General features: G+C 50.4%; 1 protein-coding gene across 2 annotated transcripts in view; it reads right to left on the minus strand.

Moving 5' to 3' along the window:
- The window catches only part of C5_2H5orf22 (chromosome 5_2 C5orf22 homolog), a 409,270-nt gene that overhangs the window by 11,836 nt on the left and 380,319 nt on the right, over positions 1-17,115 (minus strand). For both annotated transcript variants that reach the window (XM_085607073.1, XM_085607074.1), the window contains one exon: positions 16,588-16,727. In XM_085607073.1, the coding sequence (XP_085463199.1) occupies positions 16,588-16,727 (140 nt within the window). The remainder of the gene's footprint in view (positions 1-16,587; positions 16,728-17,115) is intronic.

The following is a 17,115-nucleotide window of genomic DNA, read 5'->3' on the forward strand; positions in this document are numbered from 1 at the left end:
TGCACTTGTGCAATAACACTCTTTGTGCTAAATCCGAGGTGAGCCTCTCAGGGGAGGAGGGTGGGTTGCATGTGAATCTATGAAAGGTCCAATACTGGAGAACTACAGTTACAGGTAAGTAACTTGTTTTCTTACTCCAGTATTGGAGCTTTCATAGATTCACATGCCTGAATCAGAATAGCGAGCAGTAAATAAATGCAAATTTTTTGTTACCCAGAACCTGAAACAAGGGAACATATATAGCGTGATAAAGATGGTATCTGTAAAACCAAATTCCACATATCCAAAAACCCTTGCAAATGGCATCCAATACAATAAACAACAATAAAATGTGCAAAAGTAGATAATAAAGGAAGGAGGGATGGTAGAGAAGGCTCACCGTTACTGGATAAGGTTCCTCGGCACCGCTTCTCCCACCGCCACATCTCTCCCTGTGGCCACATCCAAGCAGTAATGCCTGGTGAAGGTGTGAGTACTCGTCCTGGTCGCCGCCCTGCAGATATCCTGGATCGGTACTCCTGCAAATAGAGCAGTAGTGGTGGAGACTGCTCTTGTCGAATGTGCACGGACTCGTGCATTCAGAGGTCGACCAGCTGCCTGATGACAATACTCTATGGCACTGGAAATCCATCTGGCAATACCCCTTTTTGACAAAGGGAAACCCTTCCTGGGTGCGCTAAAGGCAACAAAAAGTTTTGAAGACTTGCGGAAAGGCTTAGTTTTCTGCAAATAGAACTTCAAACAACGCTGGACATCCAGCGAGTGGAGAGCTCTTTCCGCCGCTGTTGATGGTTGTGGAAAAAATCGTTTGAGAATTAATGGTTCATTCGGATGAAAGTCAGTTGGAACTTTTGGAATGAATCTTGGATTAGTCCTGAGTATTATTCTGTCCTCTTTGAATTGCAAGAAAGGCTCCTGAACCGTGAGAGCCTGAATCTCTCCAACTCTCCTGGCTGAAGTGAGCGCAATGAGAAGCGCAATTTTCCGCGATAGAAATTTCAGCTCTGCCCTTTGAATTGGCTCAAAGGGCTGTTTCATTAACTGGGAAAGAACAACGTTCAATTGCCAGAGAGGTGGTGGAGGTTTTATTGGAGGGAAAACTCGGAACAGTCCTTTCATAAATTGTTTGATGACTCTAGCAGACCACAGAGACGGACCAGAGGCAGTTCTTCTGAAGCGTGAAATTGCAGCTAGGTGTACCTTTATAGATGCATGAGCTAAACCTGACTTAGCCAAAAGCAAGATGTATGGAATAATCTCATGAGCTTCCGAAAGCAACGGATTAAATTTTAGACCTCTTGAACCATAAACAGAACCTCTTCCACTTCATCCGGTATGTTTTGTTTGTACTATCTGCTCTGGCTCTAGATAGAATCTCCCTGCACTCTGTAAGGATGTTCAGATGCTGAAATTCGCAGTATTCAGGAGCCAGGCTGCTAAATGCAGAGATTTCGGATCCGGATGAAGAACTTCTCCCTGGAACATCGTCAGAAGAGACGGTATCGGCTGCAGGCAAATCGGGCGCTCCTCTGACAGTAGAAGAAGCTCCGCAAACCAATGCTGTCTGAGCCACCACGGAGCTATCAGGATTATCCTGCATGGTTCTTTCTTGATCTTCATAAGAACCTGCGGCAGGAGGGGAATTGGAGGCGTAGGCAAAGATGCCTGACCATGCCATCAAAAACGCATTCCCCCAAGATCCCCGTTGGGGACGCCAGCTTGCGAAGAACTGGCATTTTCTGTTCTCCTTTGTCGCAAAAAGGTCTACTGTCGGAGTTCCCCATTTCTGGAAGATGTTGCTCAAAATCTCGTTGTCGATCTCCCATTTGTGACAGACAGACTTTAGTCTGCTTAGAGTATCCGCCTTGGTGTTCTGGTCCCCTGGAAGATGCTCCGCTGTAATGGATACTTCGTGTTGTAGAGCCCATTCCCATATCAACTGGGCTTCTCGAGACAGGGAGAGTGATCTTGTTCCTCCCTGTTTGTTCAAATAGTGCATTGCTGTTGTGTTGTCTGTTCTTACCAACACGGCTGCACCTTGAATCCTTGGCAGGAACGCCAACAATGCTAAGCGGACGGCTCTGAGCTCCAAGAGGTTGATATGAAATTGCTGTTCGTTCAATTTCCAGCGACCGCTGTACTGCAGATCCTGAAGGAATGCTCCCCAGCCTTCCAAGGACGCATCTGTCGTAACCACTAAAGGAGCTGGTTGAGTCAGGAAAAAAGACCCTGCGAGATGTTTCGATTCCGGGTCCACCATGTTGCCGCGTGGATCATGATCGGCGTCACTTTGAGTATATCTTCGAAGGATCCTGACGCTTGATGCCACTGAAGATCCAGCTGCTCTTGTAACAGGTGCATCCGTAGTCTGCAGAAAGGTACGAGGGGAATGCAAGATGACATCGTTCCCAGCAATGACTTGTACTTGCGTACTGAAAGAGACTTTCTTTTTATAAAAGCCTGGGATAGAGATATTATTCCCCGCTGTCTTTCCTCGGAGGGGAACGCTCTGTTTACCTCCGTATCCAGAATTGCTCCCAAGAAAGTGATATTTCTTGACGGTTGAAGACTTGACTTCTCGTCATTTAGAGAGAGCCCTAATCTGGCAAATAGTTCTACGCAAGCCCCTGTTGACAACCGGGCTGACGCTGCCGATGGAGCCTTGACTAGCCAGTCGTCAAGGTAAGGAAATACTTGGTGTTTCTGTCTCCTTAGAACCGCTGCCACTGGAGCCAGGCATTTTGTAAAAATCCTCGGGGCTGACTTCAGACCAAAAGGAAGCACCTTGAATTGGTAATGATCTTCGGCCACCACGAACCGAAGGTACTGCCTGTGTGAAGGATAGATTGGGATATGAAAAGACGCATCTCGTAAGTCCAGTTTGGTCACATAATCCCCTGGGTTTAATAGCAGCAGAATATCTTGGAGGGAGATCATTCTGAAGGATTGATCCTTGAGGTAAGTATTTAGAGAACTGAGATCCAAAATGGGGCGCCATTGAAGAACGTTTTTCTTGATCAGAAAAAAACGGGAATAAAATCCCCTTCCTCTCTGGGAATTCGGTACCGGTTCTATTGCTCCCTTTCGGAGCATTGTCCGAATTTCTTGACGCATCTGATGCAAATACTTGACCTCTTGATATCTTGGTGGTGTACAAGGGGGGGATTTCCCGAAACTCTAGAGTATGACCGAATTGTATTATGTTGAGGACCAATTGGTCCGTCGTTATTTGCTGCCAATTTTGAAGATGATAGGAAAATTCTTCCACCCAGGGGAATATGCGACATATGAGGAATAGATGTCACCAGACTGTCATTGCCTCCGGGTGGTGTCTTTCCCTTGGCGACCTCCTCGACCTCTAGGAGTAGATTTTGTGAAACCTCCTGTTTGTCTCTGTGAATATTGTTGACAATATGGCTGAGATGATGTGGAGTAGGAAGAATACCGGCCTTGTTGGTAACCCCCTCTATAAGAGGCTTGGCCCCTACCTCTTGAGCCATGAAAAGGAACTTTTCTATATAGTAATGTTCCCAGAGATTTCGCTATTTCCGTATCCTTCTTGATACTCTGCAAGGCCTCATCAACATGCTTCCCAAACAGATCTTCTCCATTGAACGGAAGATCCAAGATCTTATTCTGGACTTCAGGCCTAAAAGATGTTGCTCTCAACCATCCTTGTCTGCGCAAAACAGCCGCTCCTCCCAAAGATCTGAAGGCCGTGGTCGCAATGTCCATTGCGCAATATATGACTTCAGCCGAAGTCCTTTCACCTTCTTGGAAGATTTTCCTGGCTTCCTGTCTGTTAGTCTCAGGTATGCTGTCTATGTATGGTGATAGGTCGCACCACATTTGCCTATCATACCTGCCCAGGATGGCTAGGGCATTTGCCGCCTTGACCAGAAGGGCAGACATGGACGAAAACCTCTTCCCTGCATTATCCAAGCGCCTACCCTCTCTGTCCGGTGGCGTTGAAATTGGAGCGGACGGATTCCTCGATTTTTGTTGTGCCGCTTGAGTTATAACGGAGTCCGGTTTGGGGTGACCTAATAAACACTCCGGAGCATCCGAAGGCGCTTTGTATTACTTGTCCAGTCTAGCAAGCACTGGAGTAACCGTTGCCGGCGTCTCCATAACTTTGAGACCTTCCTCCCATAGATGACTCACAATTGGAAGAGATCGAACCGTCTTGCGAAACGGCTCTATGGCATATAAAAAGCATTCCGCTTTATCCGATGACATATTGAGCGCAAATCTCTGTGCGGCTCTCTCCATCAGATTATGGAACCTTCCAATGTCCTCCGGAGGAGAATCCACAGGCCTCGTTGAAGGAGATGAAGGGGAAGGAATTAGATAATCATCCCATTCCTTACTAGGGTCCGTTATCTCCCCCTCCTCCTGCTCCTCATCGTCAGATGTGTCTAGAACCGGTTGCGGCAATGGTGATATTGGCACAGGAACCGGTACCTCTTGTCTTCACACCGGTGTACACGGAACAGAGTGCGACGTAGTCACTAGAATCCTTTGGGTAGAATGAGGTAAAGGATGCCTCATCTTATAGTCGTCTAACATGAACTGCAAATCTGTCAGTAGAGAAGCTGGAACACTCACCATCTCTTCCTGATCATGTTGCTGGGGGCGGTCTTGATAACCTCCATAATCATCCTCCCAGTCATCTTCCTGACATTTAACGTGTAACTGAGAGGGGCTACTTGCATAACCAAAAGGACCCTCATTATCTTCCTCCTGCGAGTCTTCCTCCTCCAACAAGTGGGATGGAACCAGAGGCGTTACCTTACTAGGAGATGTAATGTCCGGGGTAATCCTTCTTTTCCTGGCAAAATCCCGTTTTTCTGGTTTTTTTTTCCCTCTTCGACGAGCCTGCCGACAAGATTGCCATAGTAACCGCCGACGACACCGTCGTCGCCGATGCAGCCGTCGACGCTGTAGTAATCGTTGCCGTCGTCGACGATGCAGTTGTCACTGTCGGCGACGGTGCCGTCAATGACGTAGTTGTGGTCGTCGTCACTGTGGTCATCGTCGACACTCTCGTCGTCGACACTGCCGTCGACGACGAGGGTACAGATTTACTAATGACCTTTATCTCACTTTTCTTCGTCGACGTCGCTACTTTCTTCATCGACGATCCCGTCGACTATGCAGATTTTTCTAATTTCTCCTCAGGCGAAGTAGAGGCTGGTATTTTAAGCGTATGTTTAATTTTAGGGGTGATTTTGAAGTCTCTGAACTGGTCTTCTTCGAATGCATTACCCCTGAAGCATGACCCTTACTCTCCTTATCCTTAATTTGAGGAGATTTTGAGGGACTGCGCTCTGAAGACCCAGATGTGATCTTTTTAAGAGCCTTCTCAGGTTTCTCCCCTGAGGTATGAGCCTGAGGAGATCTACCTCTCATTTGAAACCTCCTCGAAGCAGTTGACGCCTCATCACTGTCACTAGATACGACGTCCTTCCTGGTCTTAAGTTTTTGGAGCCAAATTAACAGTCTGCCTTCACGATCCCTTAGAGTCTTATTAGAAAAGGTACGACATACCTTACACTCCTTCGCCTGATGGTGTGGGTAAAGGCAGTATATACAATCTTTATGAGGGTCGTCAGTATATAACCTCTTCTTTGAACCGGTGGCACAGGCTCTAAACAAGCCCTTCTTCTCCTTATCAGCCATTCTCCAAAAGATGATGTTGAAAAATCAGTTGAAAAGTCTCCTCAATCTAGAACCAACTGTAGAATTTGAGCAGAGCTCAAAGGAGACTCCCTAGCACAACGTGCGGTAGAAAATCTGAGGGGCAGAAGGTTCTCTCAGGAGTGTTCTAAAGGGTGAGAGGCTCTGATTGGTTCAGAGACAAGTTTAGTCCTTTTTTACATAACGAAGGTTATGGGTTGCAAAGGAAAATGGACCTAGGCCTTTTTTCAGTTTGCTGTACTACTAAGCAATGCTTTTTTATGTACCAGAGACTACCGTCTCGACGACGGGGAATGATTCCGGCATGTGAATCTATGAAAGCTCCAATACTGGAGTAACTATAATGATCGCCTAAGGAATCAGAAATGTAACCTCTAACGATCACGAGCAAGACCTGCTGCTAACTGCGGTTATCAATATTTAAACAGATTTCCTTATAAAGCAACTTTTTCTGAAATCTGGAAGCAGTCCCAGACTTGGCATATGTGTCAAGCAGCAACTCAGGGTTTTTGTTTTCAGAGGGCTGCCACTTGCTGCATGGCTGCCTTTCAAGTGCATCCAACCTGCGTGTCACAGGCCTCTATCAATCACAAGATGGCAACCAGAGGCCTTTTTTTCTCTTTGAAAGTAGTGAAATACAGTATTTCTGATATAACTGCTAATTAGAAAGAGGCAGATTGGTAAATGGCTGTCAGAGAGCAGCACAGGCAGTCACTGCACTTTGAAGACATTCTGTGTGCGTAAACAACAGAAATACAAACATAAAAACACATTAACCAAAGCTCAAATGAGGTAAGCAAAGGTTGAATCCAGGGGCTATTAAATAAGGAAAAACTAAGTGGTAACCAAATTGATCAGGCGGTATTGAGTTAACCAAAAAAGTAAACTCGTTATGGATTAAAGAGCAACGCACGGAATCCCAGTTTACAACTGCAGCGTGTTTACTAAACTACTGTACATCTATTTTTTGTTTGCGTATAGCAATGGCACGGTTCCGAGGACCTCATTCCGCTCTGGCGAGATGAACTAAAGTAACATGTAAACTCAGATTATGACTCAGTTGAATTAAAAGGATGAACCAGTGACCATTTCTTGTCGGCTCCACTGAGCGCGAGGAACTGGCGGCGACCTGCACTCGCGCCGCTGTGGCCAGCCCGAGAGATAAATTTACCGAACGCCCGCAGATAAATCCGTCGGGGCCCGTAAACAGAATTTCCTATAGTCACGAATGAGATTGGCTTTTTGTTCGGGAGGTTTCGCGGAAAGGAGCGTCCCCTTTCCCCTTTCCGGGAAGGGGAAAGGTTCAATTAATGATAGCAGTATATTAAACCCGGTTCCTATTTGCAGTAACAGCTAAATGGGGGCAATTATAGCCTAGTAATTAGCATCAATCACAGTTTTTTTTTTCAATTAAAATTGATGGGGCTTAATAATATTCCACCAATGGCTGGGAGTGATAAAAAAGTTCAATTACTGACAGCTGCGTGCCGCACGGGAAGGGTGTCGCGCGGGGGTGGGGGCAGTTTTAAAATAAAATAAGAATCTTACCTTTACCAGAACAGGTCTGCGCCGCCTCGGGTCTGTTCGTTGGCGCCTACACTCAGGAACAGCTGCATCATTGCTGGCAAGTGGCAACCCCTCTCAGCCAATCCTAGTGCTGTAGCAGCGCCAAGATTGATTTAAGGGAGGGAGGAGCCTAGCGCGCAACCAAGATGGCCGCGTAGGTGCGAGGCTCCCGAGGACCTCCGCGACCTCCTGAATTAATCCTGGCGATATCCTGTCCTTGTTGAGGGGACTGTGTCGGGGAACCCGAGCTGAGGCGCCACCCGTTTTTTGGGCTCGAATCGGACCCCGAACACCGGTGGGAGCATCGATCGAAGGTTGCGGCCTTCTCCTCGCCGGCCCCCCGGATTGGAGTAGTGGGGCGATCCGGGGACAAAGTGAATAACAGCGGCGAGCGGGGCTGGGCGACTCGCGTACCCCGCACTTTCGCTTTCGCTTTTGCGCCCTCCTTGCTCTCAAGCGGGGTTGGGCGGCGGGGTGCGGTGGTGTGGCCTTGTCCAGGAGCCCGGCTGACCCGCCGGCGGTGGGTTGACCCGCGGTTCGGTGGTCGCCCCCGCCCCCCCCCTGGCACCCGTGACTTGGTATAGCGGCCCGCTCGGGAGCTTGACACGACGGTGGAAGAGCCAGCATGTCCACCAAACAAGATGGCGACCGGGCGAAGGTGAAGACGACTCGCCGTGGCACGGCGCACCAGGCTAACAGTATGGACCGCTACACGCTCCAGAAGGGTTCTCCGGAGACATCGCGTGCATCCCCGGTGGGCCCGACGGAGGCATCTGCTCATCCGGTGGATCTGACCCTCCGGGACGTCATGGGCGCCATCGCAGAGATGAAGGCCTCGGTGGACCAGCGTTTCGACACCTTAGCGCAGAAAATAGACTCGGTCCTGGTGGATGTGAGCCTTGTGAGGGCAGACTTGTCCAAAACAAACGACCGAGTCGATTCCCTGGCCCACACCACAACGAGCCTCACGACAGACGTGGTGGCCCTCCAGAAGGAGGTGCGCCGGCTTGGACAGGCGAGCGCCCTGATGGACCGGCGACTGGAGGATTCCGAGGGTCGGGCCCGGAGGAATAATGTCCGTATTGTGGGGGTGCCGGAGGGACGAGAGGCGGAGGCGGCGGATCTTTTCGTGGAAGAGTTGATCCTGACCCATCTCCAGCCCCGGGGGCTGAGTAAGCTTTTTGCGGTGGAGCGTGCTCATCGGGTCCCCGGGGGCAGACCTAAGACTGGTGCCCCGCCGCGGCCTCTCATTGCCCGGATTTTTAATTTTCGGGACAGAGATGCTATCCTCCAGACCTCCAGGCAACAGGGACCGGTCAAGCTTGACAACATGGAGGTACATTTCTACCCAGACTTTACTCCGGCGGTCCAGAAGCAGCGACAGAGCTTTCTTGGTGTTAAACGTCGCCTAAGGGACCTGAACCTCAAGTACTCAATGCTCTTTCCAGCTAAGCTGAGGGTAGAGGTGGATGGTCGCACACATTTCTTCGACCGGCCCGAGGCGGCTGGGGACTGGCTGGACACACTGCCTGGGGATCGGGGCCGGGGGGGCGGGGGGGGCGCGGCTGGCGAGGAGGGCCCGCCGGATCAGAATTGAGGGGTGACTGAATAGGCCTTGCTCTGGACGTTGTTCCTTCACCATTCATTGATTGTGTATGTTCCCCTCCTATGGAGGTCGTGCGGGGTCTGTTGGGGGCTTCCCTCCTCCTCTGGGGGACTAGTTAGTATTTAGCTATGGGGCGACAGGCACACTGCACTTTGGGGGGGCTGTCTGGGCTCATGCAGGGGTGCAGGGAGGGGGGAGTTCTGTTGGGACCGGGGGGTGGGGGGGGGTGTGTTGTTTGTTAGCACCGCAAGGCAAACCCGCTACTGTGTTGTTGTTTTTAGAATGCTCGATGGGGGACGACCGATTGTTTCGACGTATGATGGGGGGTAGGGATTTGACTGTGTTGTCATGGAATGTTAACGGCCTGGGGGATAGGATTAAGCGTGGTGTGGTCCTGCAGTACTTAAAACGTATTTCACCAGATGTTGTCTTCCTGCAGGAGACGCACCTTATAGGTAACTCCTTTCATGCAATGAATCGGCGGGGATATCGTTTGGCGGCCCATTCCGGCTTCACCTCGGGCTCGCGGGGGGTGGGTATTATGATTAAGAACTCACTCCCGTTGGAGATTGATGAGGTGCGCCATGATGAGAGGGGACGCTACACGGTTCTGGTGGGAAGAATGGAGGGTAGAGTGTTTATCTTTATATCAGTGTACGTCCCGCCTGGGTTACAAGCCACCACATTTGCGGACCTGGGGCGCCTCCTTCTGGACCTTCCGAGTGGCCTGCTGGTGGTTGGAGGGGACTTTAATGCGGTAGCCTCTGGGTCCATGGATCGCCATCCCCCTAGGGACCTCCCCCGGGCACAGGCGTGGCTGCCCGGCCTTTTGGACACGCTGGGCCTGGTGGATTGCTGGCGATTAAAGCATCCCGCATTGCGACAGTACACCTTCCACTCGGGTGCCCATGGTAGCCTCTCGCGGCTTGATTACCTCCTTGTCCCGGCGGCCCATGCAGGGAGGGTGGGGGAGGTGCGCCATCTGGCGCGGGGTATCTCAGACCACTCCCCATTGTTGTTGCATTTCGATGTCTTCCCGAGGGGGGATGGCAGGGTGGCCCCGATCAATGCATGGTATTTGCGCGACCCCACCATTCGTGCCGATTTGATTAAAGCCTTACAGCGATATTTCGACGAGAATGTGGGGTCGGTCCCCTCGGCCATCTCCCTGTGGGAGGCTTTCAAGGTAGTTCTTAGAGGGGAGGCCCTCTCCTTTATCTCCCATGCCCGGCGGCGCGAGCGGGAGGAGGTGACCCGGGTAGAGGCCGAGATTGCAGAACTGGAGGGTGACCTGGGGAGCGGGGTAACAGACGCCAAGTTGCATGTCCTACACCTAAAGCAGGCGGCCTATCGCGCCCTCGTCACGGAGGCGGCCAGGGGCCTCAGTAGAGAGCAGCAGGGGCGATTGTATGATGTGGGTGATAAGGCTGGCAAATTGATTGCGTGGTTGGATAAGAGGGAGAGAGCGAGCCGCGTGGTGCCTTTGATTGAGAGTGTGGATGGTGCATGTGTCACTGAGCCGGAAGCCATTGTCTCCTGCTTCGCGGATTATTTCCGCGAAGTTTACTCCCCGGTTTCCCCCTGCTCGGAGGAAGATTCCCATGCCCTGCTTCGGGACATCGCACTGCCCTCCCTTACGGTGGAGGACAGGGATTCGCTGGACGCCCCTCCCACCTCGGACGAAATTGCCTTGGCTATTCGCTCGGTTGCATCCGGCAAGGCCATGGGCCCCAATGGTATTCCCATCGAGCTATACAAGCTACGCCCGGATGTGTTGGCACCCCACCTGCGCGCGATGTTCCTGGCGGCCCACTCGCAGGGTTCCCTCCCGCCGGACCAGCGTCTGGCCACAATTGTGGTGATCCACAAGGAGGGGAAGCCCCGTGAACGGGTCACATCCTATAGGCCGATTTCGCTCTTGAACGCGGAGCCCAAAATCCTCGCCAAGGTGTTGGCCAACCGGTTGATTGGCGTGGTGGGCGATTTGGTCCACCAAGACCAATCTGGCTTTATACCGCACCGCAACACGGCGCTCAATCTGCGGCGCTTACACGGGGTGCTCGCGCGTGTCCCATTTGTGCGGGAGCCGGCCATCTTGGCGTCCTTGGACGCCACCATGGCGTTTGATACGCTTGAATGGCCATACATCTGGGCGATGCTGGCGAAATTTGGGTTTGGCCCGGGTTTCATTAGCTGGGTCAAATTGCTATACTCGGGCCCATTGGCGCAGGTGGTAGTGAATGGGCGAGTCTCGGCCCCATTCGCGCTGGGGCGGGGCACGCGACAGGGCTGCCCCCTGTCGCCTCTCCTGTTCGCCCTGGCCCTGGAGCCCCTGGCGGAGTGGCTGCGGTGGCACCCTTCTATTCGTGGTCTCCGCTGGACCCCCGAGCATGAGGACCGTGTGTCCCTCTATGCTGACGATATCCTTCTGTATCTCGCCTCCCCGCGGAAATCACTGATCGTCCTGGTTGATGTTTTGCGCTCATTCGGTCGCAACTCAGGCCTGGTCATCAACTGGGCGAAATCCTGTGTCTATGTGCTTTCCGGGGAGGCTCCGGTCCTACCACGGGACTGTCCGATCCAGATTGCCTCCCAAGGTTTTCGGTACCTGGGTATCTATATCACTCTTGACCCGGAGGCCCGCTATGAGCGGAATTTGCTACCCCCCCTCCGGCGCTTGAAGGAGGACGTGGTGCGCTGGCGGCGTCTGCCGCTCTCGCCGCTCGGCCGAGCGGCCTTGTTTAAAATGATGTCCCTGCCGCGCTTCCTCTACGCCCTCCAGAATACTATGGACTTGGTCCCGGCATGCTATTTCCGTGAGGTGGAGGGCCTCCAGCGGCGCCTGTTCTGGGACGGGAGGCCGCGCATTGCTCTGGCTAAATTGACGCTCCCGTGGTACGATGGGGGGGTCGCCCTCCCGGACATTAAACGGTATTACTGGGCCTCCCAACTAGCTGCAATTAATCATGGCCTTTACGGGCCCGCCTTGAACCCGGCATTTGAGATGGATAAGATGCTCCTGCCCGGTGGCGATTACAATCGAGCGCTCTACGCTGGCGCGCCCGACTCCCGTTTGACGGGACCGACGCGTGTCATGGTGCGTGTCTGGCACGCGGCTAATGCAGCTATGGGGTGGAAGGACCGTTTGACCCGGGCGTCACCGCTGTATGCGTCTGAGAGGTTGGGCTCCCTGTGGACGTCGAAGGGCTTCGAGAAGTGGGACACGATCGGAATCAGCACGGTGGGAGATCTCTGGACGAGGGGGGGATTCAAAACTTTTGAGACGCTGCAGGCGGAGTTTCAGCTGCAGGGCAGTGAGTACTTTCGGTACCTACAAGTTCGCCATGCGCTGGGCTCCGTCTTCCCGGATGTCGCATCCATTCCGGAGTCTTCCCCCCTGGAGGACAGAGTGCTAGATGGCCATGTCCCGGACAACACGATCTCCCTCATATACAAAAAACTGATCAACGATAGATCGTGCCTGCTGACTAGTCTCCGCGAGGCTTGGGTTGCCGACGGGCTGGAGCTGGACGACGAGGATTGGATTTCCGCGGTGGCCTCTCCGAAAGAGGTGGCCATCCCGGCTCGCCTTCGTTTCGTCCAGCTCAAGATCCTTCACCGGGTTTACGTGACGGGGCCAAGGCTTCTGCGTATGGGTTTTGCTGGTGACGGAATGTGTAAGCGTGGCTGTGGTGCGTTGGCGACTTTCATGCATGTACTGTGGGAGTGCCCGAAGGTGGAGCGATTCTGGCGTGGTGTGCATGAGGTCCTGCGTGTGGTGACGCGTGTCGCGCTGCTGCCTGAAGCGAGGAGATGCTTGCTGAATGTATGGGAACCGAATGACTATTCGGTCCCGCAGACGCGGTGGGTGACTCTGGGATACATGATAGCCAAGCGTGACATTGCTCAATTGTGGGGATCCCAGAGGCCCCCTGCGGTGTCGGCCTGGGAAGAGCATATGGATTGGTGTATGTTTCGTGAAAAGGTGGTGTATGTGGCGAAGGGTAAGCCTGGGGCGTGGGTGAAACTCTGGGGCCCCTGGAACGCCTACCGCGGGGGTATTTGTGAGCCACCACTGCTACCGGCTGCCTCGCCTGCTCCGTCTCCCTAGACGGCCCCCCTCCCTCGGCCGCGGGCGCGTGGTCCCCCAGTCCCTGATCTATTCCCATTCCCCTCTCCAGAGTTCTGCTGCTGGTTTGGATCCCCCACTTATGGAGCATGTGCTGTCGCTTTGGATCGCGGGTTGCCTTGCGGGTGTGGGTTTTTTGGTGTTGTTTTGTTCCAAGAAAAGGGAACCGTACTGTGGGCATGGAGCTGTGTGGCCTGCACCATTGATTACTCCTGTTTTACTACTCTGCACTGCCGAGAGACTTTTACTGTATGTATGCAATATGCTTTTGTCATTCTAGCGGCCGGCCGGGTGGTTGTAGGCCCATACCTGTAACTTTTACAAACTGCAATAAACGGTTTCAAAAAAAAAAAAAAAAAAAAAAAAAAAAGATTGATTTAAGGCACGGCTACTCTCCACCCGCCAGCCCATTAGGAGACCGAAGTTTGAGCCTTTGCTCAACCCTCGCTCTCCTAATGGGCATGCGCCAGCCTGAGCAGACACTAGTGCGCATGACTGGGCACGGCGGAAAAATACGCCGACCTTCACAAGTCATGTGCCCTAGTGCTGCTGCTTCCTGCCCCATGTCTGACAATGCCTGTCAGTCAACATGACGCTAGACCGCCCACCCCCTTCAGACTCTGAAGGGGGTGGGCGGTCCGACGCCATGCTGACTGACATTATTGTCAGTTCTCCCTCAGCCTCTCTGAACTTGAGTAAACTGAGAGTTTACTTAAGTTCAGACACGCCGAGGGAGCTGCGGGCACGGGCGGCTTGTGGGGCAACGCCCCAGTGCCCTAATGAACGCAACGCCGCTGGCATATCCGTAGTACAGCAAAATCAAAATCGTCTCCTTTTTCCTTGATTGAGGCCAAAAGCGCCACAGGCGAGCATATAGCGACAGTACCAAACCCCAAGGAACTATTGCAAATGATGTGCCATACTAGCTCTGCCCAGACTCATGAATAGAGAACAACATCCAAAACAAACAAGACGAGTTTCTAAAAGCGAGTAGTCGTGGACAGTCGCTACTGCTCGCGCTGAGAAGCATTCTGTTTCCGATGAGGAAGCTGCCACTCAAATAGAATATCTACTCGAGCAGCAGAAACAAGCATCACCCTCTTGCGCTGCGACTGGTGCAATTGGTGCTGATTTTACAGTGCAGAACAAACACCCAGCACAAAAAATCAGCAATTATGCAGAGGCTCAAATGGTGCACACATGAGCAAGGCGAGGACCAGGTTGAGGTCCCACTGACGCAGGATGAATGGCGTAGGAAGAAACATATGCGGAGGCCTTTAAGGAACCTAGCCAATTAATTAATTCATATTGAGGCTAAATTCCTTGCCACAGAGTTGGCCACATGCCTACTCAAAGTTATTGACTCTGTGGTTCACCCCCACCAAAGCGGCTTAATACCATACTGCTCTACCCACCATAATAATCGACTGCTTCACGGTACCTGGAGACTCACAGAATGCCTTGTCGGACCATCTGCCTTATTGACGTTGGATTTTGAAAAGGTGTTTGAGTTGTCGAATGGAACTATTTATTCTCCTTGTATGGTAGAAATAATATAGGACCCAATTTGTATGAGCTACACTCATCCATACACTAACTTACAAGCAAGAATCAGGTAGACGGGCTGTTATTGGACTTTTTTCAGATTAATAGGGGTACTAGTCACGACTGCCCACTGTCGCTGCAATTCTGTGATTGATGAGAGGATGTGGTCTAAAGTCTAGGACGGTCTACCTCAAATCTACCTGGTTTGAGTCTCGGCAAAGATGTTCAACATCCTGTGATTCTGGACAAATCACTTAATCTCCCTGTGCCTAACAAAAAAATGAATCTGTCCAGCTATAACGCAACTGGTGCGGATGTAAAGTGCTCGGATACCTTCGGGTCAAGTTTGCGCTATATAAAACTCCGGGGGAAAAAACTGCCTGTGGCATTGTTCAATATAGAAGCTCTTCTAAGGGAATTTGAATGGGCTTCAGCATATTGTGGATAGAGTGTCACTCTATGCTGACAACCTGCTGATATATCTTCAGGACAACAGGTGGTGATATTTGGGAAACACAGTGGCCTAAAATCGAACCTAGCCAAAACAGTGGTTTACCCACTTGAACCAAAGACTTCGGTCACTCAGTGAGTGGCTGAGAAGATGGTGGCTGGTGAGAGGTTCCACTATTTGGAGGTTTACACCACTAGAAACAGGGAGAGGGCGTTTAATTGTAATTTGGCATCGTAGAAGGTCAGACTGCAGAGCGACTTGGAATTTTGGGGCTCCCTCTCCTTATCCATGTATAGAAGACAGGTAGTTGTTATATGGTGGCATTGCCATGCCTGCTGTTCCAACTTCAAAATTACACATACATTATTTCACAGGAGAGTTTCAATTGCCTCAATGCCATGGTATGATCCTTTTAATAGGCGCAAACTGTTAATCAGATAGCCATGGCTAAATGTTACAATCACAATATGATGAACGGATTAGTGAAGCCTACATCATAATGTATTACCGGGTTGCACAGCTGATTACCATTAATGAATGGATTATAAACTTGAACACAGACTGCTTTCACCACTGAAAAGTGGATGATGAGTGCTACGCACCCATTACACTTGTATTGGGGAAGCAGACCCACAGCTCATGGCGGCTACACAAACTGTTACTGCATTGTGGGGGGACTCTCTGATATGTTATGTTATGAGTGACTCCAGGGATTGGACAATGTCGGCATAACAAAACAGAGAAATGTCAGGTACATTCATGTGCTCCTTCGACTATTTACAAAAGAACTACAGTATGCATAAACATTAGTTCTTTAGGTTTTTACAACTCTGACATGCATTATACCCATGCATTAGAAACATGACCACAACCCTCTGGAAGCCCACCCATTGGTGGGGGATGTAGGTAACATGAACATTTTGAAACATTATCAATCTCTGATACACCATTCCCCTTATACATTTGATAACCTCAGGAAGGCACGGGAAGAGAACATTGGTCAGCTCTTTGAGAAGGGGCGGCATGCTGCATAAATAGCTGCCTAGGAAGTCGCCATTGCTAGTCAATATAGGTTGATTCCGCTGCACATATTTCACAAGAGACAAACTGTGGAGGTTTGGATAGTCTGAGTCCACGGACTGCTTGAGTCGAGGGAATTATTGTGAAGACCTTTTGCATACTACATTGGTGTATACCACAATTAAACGTCAAACCATCATGCAGGAAATCAGTGCACAAAATAGAAAGATAAGCAAATTTGCTTTGTATACATTATTTCAAATTTCATGGATCCTAAAACAATCTCTTTTGGATTTTAGGCTAGAGATCCAAATGCATAACATCTGCAAGTGAGAAGATGAGCCTAAGAGCCCCAGTGCCCATAGGCACAATTATAAATAGGTGAGGCAACTTGCAGTATTGTAACACATTATTTAAGAATTGAGTGCCCTTGCGATCCTCAAGTGAGATTCTATTTCCCTTGACTTTTTGTCACTGTATTCTCATTTCTTCCAATATTGTGGTCACTAGAACATTACCCTGCTACTATTGTGGACTCATATCAAGGTGAAATAATGCTTCTTTTTTTACCTGGCTATTGTCACAAGAGTTGGCTTGGGCAAATTCTTTAGCAAACGCTTCACAGCTTGTACGAGGCCATCGATCTCTGGCTCGGAGCTCACATGGTGAGGAAGTTCAGAAAAATCACAGGTCAGGCCCGCTTGATGAACCTGGAAAGAGAAATAAAGCCCTAGTGTGGTTTATTCTGTAATCAAAACGACATGCAAAATATCTCATTAAAACAAGGTATTTAGAAGGCATTAAGGAGAAAATCTAGATTTTATTAAACAAAACACTGCATATAGTATTGCAAAACCTATTTAAATACATTCTTAAAAAAATGTTCAAACCAAAAATGACCTTTTATTTTAAGAGATTGCATCCGGCATGCTATTAGTTTAAAAGGTGGGGGATGTAAAGAAATTAAAAAAATGGATTCCATTTTCAATTTGTCTACTTTAATGTACTGTCTGCTCTAGCACGCCAAGCCACCAACCTGTGCAACCCTGCTACTAGCAAATGAGTAAGAATTACTAAGTGAATAAAAATATATCTTTA

Source organism: Triturus cristatus, chromosome 5_2 (assembly GCF_964204655.1).
Source record: "Triturus cristatus chromosome 5_2, aTriCri1.1, whole genome shotgun sequence".
Classification (NCBI taxonomy): Eukaryota; Metazoa; Chordata; class Amphibia; order Caudata; family Salamandridae; genus Triturus; species Triturus cristatus.